The 9631-nt window shown below is 39.1% G+C and overlaps 1 protein-coding gene across 1 annotated transcript in view; it reads left to right on the plus strand.

Annotated features, from left to right (window-relative positions):
- The window catches only part of LOC143280933 (polyribonucleotide nucleotidyltransferase 1, mitochondrial-like), a 32844-nt gene extending 23213 nt beyond the window's left edge, over nt 1-9631 (plus strand). Inside the window, exons 20-25 of the mRNA XM_076585722.1 lie at nt 975-1058; nt 1633-1716; nt 2765-2871; nt 3685-3737; nt 4696-4774; nt 6579-9631. Of these exons, the coding sequence (XP_076441837.1) occupies nt 975-1058; nt 1633-1716; nt 2765-2871; nt 3685-3737; nt 4696-4774; nt 6579-6737 (566 nt within the window). The 3' untranslated portion in view covers nt 6738-9631. The remainder of the gene's footprint in view (nt 1-974; nt 1059-1632; nt 1717-2764; nt 2872-3684; nt 3738-4695; nt 4775-6578) is intronic.

Genomic DNA, 9631 nt, shown 5'->3' on the forward strand with positions numbered 1-9631 from the left:
CCAAAGTTTGATCAAAATGGGTTCATCTGTCATTATCAGAACTATAATAAAAAAAAAAAATCGATAATAATGAACAAAATTTTACTGCAAAGGTATCCTTTGATTGTGCCAGCTATTTGTTATATTTGTTGCTTATTTATGGTAGTGGCACTGGTAGTTGGTTTTTTTTTTCAGTTGACTTTTTATTCCATTATTCTTGTGAACCATTCCCAGGAATGGAAGACTTTTAAAAACTTTTTAAAAGAAAGCATGATGCCTCTCCTGGTGTCAAGCCATAGTTTTATGGGTCAAAACAAAATAGTAAAACAAAGTAAATTAAGAAACACACACACACAAATCTTATTTTCCCACAGTTACATGAAATGAAAATAGTAAGCGTGAAGGGCTCACTGTATCAGTGAACAAAAATAGTTTGTAATGAAAAAGATGAATGACTGGATGGAGGTTCAACACAAGCGTACAAGTACTAACTGTTTTGTCTTTTGGTGATGTATGTTGACCTTTTTTCTTCTCTAACAGTCCACACATACACACACACACACACACACACACACACACACACACACATTTTTCACATACACATCACACAAATATATAAATCACACACACACACACACACACACACACATACACACACACACTCGTCTAATATCACTTACAGTGAAAAGACGTTAAACTAAAGAACGAACGAACGAACACACACACACACACACACATTATATATATATATATATATATATATATATATATATATATATATATATATATATATATATATATATATATACACACACACACACACACACACACACACACACACACACACACACACACACACACACACTCATTCACACAGAGTAGACAGGCTTGAAACATGATATTTTGAAGTGGAATTAAGTAGTGGATTTAAGTAGATGATTTGTTTGCTTTTTTAACCATTTATCTTGTCATTTTATGTATTCTTCCCCAAACAGCTGCAAAGAATGATATTTTAGACATCATGGATCAGGCGATCTCCAAGCCGAGGGACAGCATCAAGTCCCATGGTCCACTCATTGGTGAGCATTGTCTGCTTTGTGTTGGTTCAGTCACACACTGGTCACATAGAAAGATGAATAATTTTGTCAGTTTTTTTTTTTTTACATAAAGAGCACTGTCAGATTCAGAACTTTTATGGAGCTGAACAGAGAAAGGGGGAAGCAGAAATGATACACGTTTGTGGTTGTTACTGTGCAGTTATGTGCCATTTTGTTTTCTGTTGTTTCAAAACACAAAACGGTTATGACTGCAGTCACCAAACAGATTCTTCTGAATGCACAGCAACATAGAAATTGATCAGCAAGTGACTGAAAATCTGTTTGAAATACTTAGAACATGTATCAAGGACCACTCTGAATGTATAACATTTCGGCAGAATGACAGTTGTTGATCAGTAGCAGAGTTTTACTTTCTCTCGTGGTTTATCTTGGAAATAGAAAAAAACGCAAGACGGTGGCTTTCAGATTTTGCTACATTTTAGTTGCTTTCAGATTCTGCTACAGTTTTTAAGAATATGTCTAATTTTCTCAGTGTTTGTTTGAACTATATAAGATATGTATATTGTGTGGTTTCTTTTTGTTTGTTTCCTTGCAGAAAAGTTGGAGATCAAAGCACAAGACAGATCAAAGTTCTTTGGAATTGGTGGTCGTAACTTGAGAAAACTGCGCAGTGAAACAGGTACATCAAAATTTGAGTTTTTCACAGTCATAGCTTTTATACATGTGCATACATACATTATTTTATACGTGCAGTCTTCTTCATTATCAGACTTCAACTTTCTTTGCTCAGAATTGTTGCTGACTGATACTAACTAGATCAGTAACACTGGGTTGGTTTTTTTTTTTTTCAAATTCCACTTGTATTTTCATGTTTTTTAAAACTAATTCTTTTGACATACTGGTAAAGAAATAAGAATAAAAAAGAAGGGGAGGGAATTGAAGCGTTTTCCTTTGCTATGAATTCATGCTGTATTTTTCAAAAAAGATTTTTTTTTCTGTTGCTAGTTTGTTCAGGTTTTTGTACATGAGAAGACATTATCCAAAAAAAAAAAAAGTTATTGTTCTGTCTCTGTCTCTCTCTGTGTCTGTCTCTCCCTTATGCAAACAAGGCACACATCTGCATCATCATCATCATTATTTCGTCCACCTTGCTATGCAGTTACATTATCATACAGTTTCTTCAGTGATTTCTTTTCTTTGTACCTTTTTTTTTTTTTTTTTTTTTTTAACCATGATACCTACCTACTGTTTCGGCTGTTAAAATATATGGAGAACTATGTTTTTAAAAATCGTGAATCAGGAGTCTGCATTGATGGAAAGACGTTTTATATCATCCTGCAACTGTAACTTTTGGCGGCTTTTGTGTGTGTCTCCTCAATTATTCATGACTTTCCACTTTAAATGATACTAGACAGGAAAATACAAGGGGGCGTGGGGTGTTTTGACAAGGGAGTCAGGGGGTGGGAAGAGTGGTTAAGGAGTAGATGCATGTTAAGCCACACATGTCTGTGTATGTGTGAGGAGAGAGAGAGAGAACATTTAAAAGAAAAATCAGAATAAAAGTTGACATGTGTGGAACTTTAGCAAAATGATGGGTAGAAAAAGAAAAAAGAAAAAGCTAACATCAAACAACAATAACAAATGTTGTGTTATAACAAGGGTGAAATATCAGTCATCATCTTGAAAATGTCATAAATTCAACATAAGGCTTTTATTCCTGTGAACAGGTGTGACAATCACACCTGTGGATGATGTCAGCTTCCAGCTGTTTGCTCCCAACACAGAAGCCATGGATGAAGCACGGGAGATGATTGAAGAGTTTCTCACAGATGAGGTATGCACATCCAAGATGATTTTTTCCTTCATTCAGGGCTCGTATGAGAGAACCATTTCCAGGGTTGGAAAGGTATTTGAAAAACATGTTTTGTTGTTCAGGGTCTGAAAAAGTCTTGGAATTTGTTAAAATCCTTGACTTGTACCATTCAGCAAAGAGGTTAATACATTTTGGGGAAAAAAGTGATGAAAATAAAACATTGATTCTTGGATATTTGCTGATGTCTTTTATCTGCAGTGTTGCAAACACATTTTCGATTCAGGTTGGTTTTTTGTTTGGAAATTGTTTAGTTAGGTCTTGGTAAGGTCTGGAAAAAAATATTGATTGGTGACAATACATCTGTTGGAGGCCCTGTTCACAGCAAAACTTGTGATATGTCATTTATCTTGGACACAATATTAGTCTTCTCGTAACACATTCACACAGTGTCAGGGATATTTCTTGCATCACATTGTTCAAAAGGTCATGTGATGTGCGAGTCCAAAATCAAAATCGTCGTCACATATTTTTTGTGTTTTATTGTTTTCAGTGTGTTATGATTGTGTATGTAATATTCTGCTTTTTAATAGGATCAGGACATGATGATTGTCCTGAATATTTTATTTTTGTTTGTTTTTATTTCTCCTCAGAGTATTTGTTGTTTTCACAGAGTATTTGTTGTTTTCAGTAGATTGTTTTTTTCATTGTCACTAATAATCTTGACTGATGTCATCAAGTTTCTTCATTGTCACTAATGATACTGATTGATGTCATATCAAGTGTCAAGTTGTGTACTGCCTCAGCTACTTTGACAATGCTTTGTTTCAATTGCAGGAACCTGAGCTGGAATTTGGTGCTATTTACACAGGCAGAATTGTAGAAGTTAGGTGAGTCAGTGGTTCTTTGGCCTTTCGATACCTGGACTTTCATGTGACCGTATACGTTTTCATATTTTCATTATATATGCATTTGTATGATCTCCGAATAATGCATTTCAGGATTGGTTGAACTTGTTGAGAGTTGATGATATGATGATATGGATACTTACATAGCACCTATCCTCGGTCGGAGACCAAGCTCTAAGCACTTTGCAAACACACAGTCTGCCTTCCTGGGTAGAGCTGACAACTGCCATTGGGCGCTCTTCATTTGATTCCTGTGTCATTCAATCAGCTTTCAGTCACACACATATAAACACTCAAATAGACATGTAAGATTTTACATGTATAACCGTTTTTTGTTTATTTACCCTATCATACACACAGGGGGGTATGCTTACTCAGTCTGGATCTGTGCAAGTTATTATTGTAGTCAGTAGGGGTCTTAGTAGGTGGTGTCTTTAGTACATTAAATCAGAAGACACTACTGAACACCACCAAAGTGACTGGGCAGCAGTTCAGGTTCTCCTCTGGTGTGTGGTCAGCTGGTGACCTGATATTTATGATTCCTTGTGGACTACCAATGCTGGGACTGCAGCAAACCCGGATGTGGCTATGTATGGACTCGGAATGAGCATGGTGGGGGTAATTCCACTGAAATGGTGCAAATGATGGGGCAGCAAAAAAAGAAACAAACCACCCCCCCCAAAAAAAACACATGCCATATCTGGACATCCCTTAGCTGTTCGGTATTTCTGATATTAGATTAGTTGACTCCATGGGCTAATTTACTATCACTGTTATTACAGTTTATTTGATGATTCTGGAGGGTGGATGGAAATGAACCCAATGCAACAGAGTATCTTCCAACAAACAACAAAGAATAGTTGTGATGTGTTTTCCTTTGTGAAGTGCTGGCTCATTTGCGTGGTTCTGATGGCTGTGTGTGTGTGTGTGTTGTGGGCAGAGACACAGGGGTGATGGTGGAGCTTCATCCCAAACTGCAGCCAGTTCTGTTGCACAACTCACAGCTGGATCAACGCAAGGTAGGGCTGAGACAGGGCTGTGTTCATGGCATGCACATATTCAGTGTTCATAGGGTTCTAACAAGTCCTGACATTTTGAAATTCCTGAGTAATAATTTACTAGTTATTCAAAATGCCCGGAAAATTGTGGGTTTCAGGATTGTAGGCTTAAAGAGGAAGAATACAAGGACTGGCTGATCAAAGGTTGAAATGATGAGCATTAATTATGCACAATGTGCAGTGTGTGAGTTGTCACTCCATTTGTCTTTGAGGTCAAAGGTCCTAATAAGTGGTTAGGTCCTCATGTTGCATAACCTGAAGCCTCTGGGAACCCCGTCATTCCGCACCTTATCAGTAGGTGGGAGTGTTTCCTGATTCTGCAGATATTAGCATTTTGGCAGTTTTTTAAAAACAGTTTTTCACATCATTTTACTTCAGTTCAATGTTAAGACATGCACTTAACTAAGTGGACCCTGGCCACAAACTTTTCAGTATTATAAAAATTGTTCACTCCCACCCATGTTAGCACCATTGTTTACCTGGTCTTTTTCCACTTGTAAACAGATGTTCACACCACAAGTGGTCTGCTTAGCTGCCTAATTCTGCTCAACTGCATTCATGCAGGTCTTGTTGTGCAGGTGTTGTGAGACAGGGATCGTTTCATGACCTCTTTAGAATCAGCGTTTGTTTTTAATGATGCAATTGATTTTGCTGTGAAATCCGTTGTTGAGGCCAGTATATAGTGAAGGACACTAAGTTGACACATCAGGTGCAGCAAGTGAAAATATCCAACATTTTTTTTTCTCCAGATATTATGTAATTATTACCCTTCCAATTTGCACAAGACAATCCTCTTCCAAAGCCTCTTTCAAATTTTCTATGAAGAGTCATCTATTAAAACAGTACTGATATTTTTGTCCACCACAGTTCCAAACTGTTTCTCATCCATGCTGTGAATGTTTTGCGTTTGTGAGATTCTGCATGTGAGACTGCTTGTGTGTGTGTGTTGTGTGTGTGTATGAATGTGAGTATGTGCAAAAATGAATTGAATAAGTGGTGTCGTGATGTCGATTTCTAGTGAGTGTGTGAATTGTTTCATTATTTCATCACTTACAGTTTAATTTACATGTAAAGTGCTCTGACACCTGTTTTAGAAAAAGCGCTGAATACATGTGCGACTTCCACATTTCAGGGTGTGCATGCCCAGATTTGTTTATGCTTCCATAACCCACAGAAAGTGGGTCAACTTGGAAGATTGGAAAACTGTCCACTCTTTAACCTGCCATGCAGAGCTGGGAATTTACTCAGGACCCTCAGATTGAATGTCCTGTGCTCTGACAGGCTATCATGCTTCGTCATGTGTTCATGAATGTCATTAAGGGAGCATCTGTTCTAAAACAGCTTTTTTTCATCCAAAGTTGAAAAAGAAAAGACAAAGTGGTGGTGGTTTGTTTCAGGGAAAGGTGGCAGAATGGTTAAGGCACTTATCTGCCAATACAGTGTCTGCGAGGGTCTGGGTTGGAATCATGGTCTCACCCTTTGACCTAAGAAAATCAGAGTGTTTAAGTCATTCAGATGAAATGATAATCCGAGGTCCCTTGTGCAGCACACACTTTGCGCACTGAAAAAGAATCCATAGCATCTTGCGTGTTGTCCTTTGGCAAAATTGTTTAGAAGAAATCCACTCTGATAGGTACACAAATATATGCATGCACTCAAAGCCTGACTAAGCACGTTTGGTTCTGCTGCTGCTCAGGTGTGGCTTCATACGGATTTGACAGAATGCAGTGATGCCTCCTTGAGAAACTGAAACTGTTGGTTACAGGTGCAGCACCCCAGTGCCCTGAAGCTGGAGGTGGGACAGGAGATCACGGTGAAGTACTTTGGCCGAGACCCGGTCAGCGGTCGCATGAGGATCTCCCGCAAAGTGCTGCAGGCCCCAGCCACCACTGTAATCAGGAACCTGGGCTCTCCCCGATCATGATGGGGGTGTGGGCTGCTTCGCTGTTGAACCTTGCTGAGATCAGTGTGGCGTGAACTGGAAGTGGAGTGTTACTGCTTTGTCTTTTTATCAACGCGGTCATTGATTTTGCTGAACAAAGGCAATGCGGTCCCAAGAGGAATAAGTTTGAGAACAGAGTGGTGACTGACATCCTGACCTGTAAGCTCCGTCTGATCTTGGTGAGGTGACAGACCTTCACTGGGGAGCATACCTGTCAGCAGCAGTGAAGGGGTTAGCGGGGGTGGTGTGCATGGGGGAAGTGGGGGTGGGGAAGGGAGGCAGTGTGTGAGTTGCCAACACTGCTCACTGTGATAAAAAGGAGGGGAAGTTTGCTGAAGTAGTGCCTTTTTTTTTCTTTTTTGTCTTGTGAACAGTTGGCACTTTTCAGTCTTTGGATGGACAACACAGTGAAAGATGTCTGTGCATGCATTGTGGGAGAGTGATGGAAAGAGTCTGTGGCTGTAACTTGCTATAATCTGACAGTAGATGATGCCAAAGAATTGCTTTTTCTAGTTTTTGTAAGGAAGATTGCTTAATAGCCGCAGTGTTATTTCTCGTTGAAAGTTGTTCACTCAGACTGCCTAAACAGTGAACAAGTCAGAATAGTGTGGAAGTCTGCAGTTAGCAGTCTAAGCACTTCAGATTGACAGTGTTCCCATTTGTGCCATTGACGTGCAATTCCCTCTGATGACGTGTCTGTGTCTGCAAGCCTGCCTGGCATGTGCATTCCTCTGGTTTTTGAATGCTTTTTTTTTATTATTAGTATTCGTAGTTTGTTTTTTTCTTTAAGTAGACGTGATGTGTATGGCTTAGAATTCACAAAAAGTTAGAGACCACTTCATAAATGCAGGTAATGCAATAATGCTTAAAAAGATTGATTTGAATTAGTAAGCTGCATACTTAGGGTCTACCATTGGCCGCTTTGAATACATGAATGGCTGTTTCACACACGTATGTCCATGAACAGTTTGAAAAAATTTGCTTAAAAAAATCAACATTGTATGCAAAAATGCACAATTGTTCTGACGTTTATAAATGATTGCTGTGTTTTTTAATTGTAAAATATCAACAACAAAAAACATACATGTGCAAGAAAGTACCTCTGGTTATGAGTGTTGCACATTACATTGGCTGCATACACCACTAGCCGCTTGCTGGAAATTCACCATCACTTCAGTATGCACCAGCTGTGCAGGTTCCCAAAGTGGTCCTTAACTTCTTGTGAATCCTGCAGTTCGACAGGCCTGTCATCTTTGCATTTTTACCTGGGGTTGGGTGGCCCCTGGTTATCCCTACCAGTCAGAAGATCTCGAGTCTTGTTGGAGCAGTCATCACTTAGAAATGGGCAGTGTTTTCCTGTTTGGGTGGGTGACCAGATTCAGCCTCAACACCTCCATGATGACTGGTCCTACAGAGTCATGGAAGTCTGGAAAAGTCTTGGGGAAAATAGAATTGGGGCTGGAAAAATGATTTGCCTATCAGGGTCTGGAAAAGTCTTGGAATTTTGGTAAAACCCTTGACCATTCAGTAAATTAATGCATCACAAAAAACCATCACCACAAAACATATTTTAAAAAATTAAGTGGTGAAAACTTAACTTTGATATCGAGATATCCACTGACCTTTTGCCTGCAGTGCTGCAGAGATTTGTGATTGTTTTTGTGTTTGTTTTGGAGAAAAAAAAAATTTCTTATCTGCAATAAGTACGAAATTATGTTTGGTGATATCTGTGGGAACCCTGATGGAATGAAAGTTGTGTTGGTATGGAGAGAGAACTGATTTTTACCACCATTCATTATTGGTAGTGACGACAATATCTAAGGCATCACCATTCCCTTGTCCCAATTTGCTAACATGTTGTGCATTTATTTTTGCGCTGCCTAGAACTGTGCGTTCAGATCTTGGAAAGTTAGGATTGGTGCTGCCAAGACTTGAAAATAGCTTACCTTCCTTTTGGTATGAAAATTGTGTGTTGCAAGTACATGCTGCATACATTTAGAAATGTGTGAATGACTTATGCGTTTGGTAGGTCCCATTACCCTTGCCACCTTGATCATGTGAGATGTGTCACTGCCTTTTAAGGGAGCAGTGAGGAAAAAAGAACAGAACACTAAATGGATGTGGACTGTCTTTGTTTTAAAGTGAATGAGAAATATGACCAGGAGGAATGACTGATGAGTTAAGTTGGACTTTGGTAACACAATACTTTGAGTAACACATGACAATACATGTAAACTTTTGAAATTTATTCAGTCATTTACGATGACAAAAAGGTGACAGACAAGAACATGACAGGCTCAAAAAGACTTTATTCAAATTTTAAACTTGTTTAACCTTCGCTGGCTGTCATTTTTGACTACACATGGAAGCTCTGTGGGTCGTCCATGACCCATACCACTGTCACTTTTGACTACACACGGAAGCTCATGTGGGTCGTCCACAACCCATACTTTTAAAGAGACAAAAACCTGTATATTCCTCCCAAGCTTGTGTGGGTCGTGCATGACCCATACTTTGTAAAGAGACAAAATCCTGTATATTCCTCCAAAGCTCATAACAAAATATAGAAGAGGAAAACATATCGTAACAACTGATTACACACACATGCGCTCGCACACGCACACACAGACTCACACAAACACATACACTCAGAAGAAACACATGCTCACGCATTCACACACACGCACATACATACACACACTCACACAACTGATCACACACACAAACGCATAACACCACATGCACATACATACAAACCCTACTTATGCACTCAGATAGAGAGAGACTGAGACAGAGAGAGAGATGACTCATAGCATCCTATACATGCACAAAGATATTCAGTCACAGGTACATGCTGTTAGAGAAAGGGATGGAAT

The sequence above is a fragment of the Babylonia areolata genome, chromosome 4, assembly GCF_041734735.1.
Source record: "Babylonia areolata isolate BAREFJ2019XMU chromosome 4, ASM4173473v1, whole genome shotgun sequence".
Lineage (NCBI taxonomy): Eukaryota > Metazoa > Mollusca > Gastropoda > Neogastropoda > Buccinidae > Babylonia > Babylonia areolata.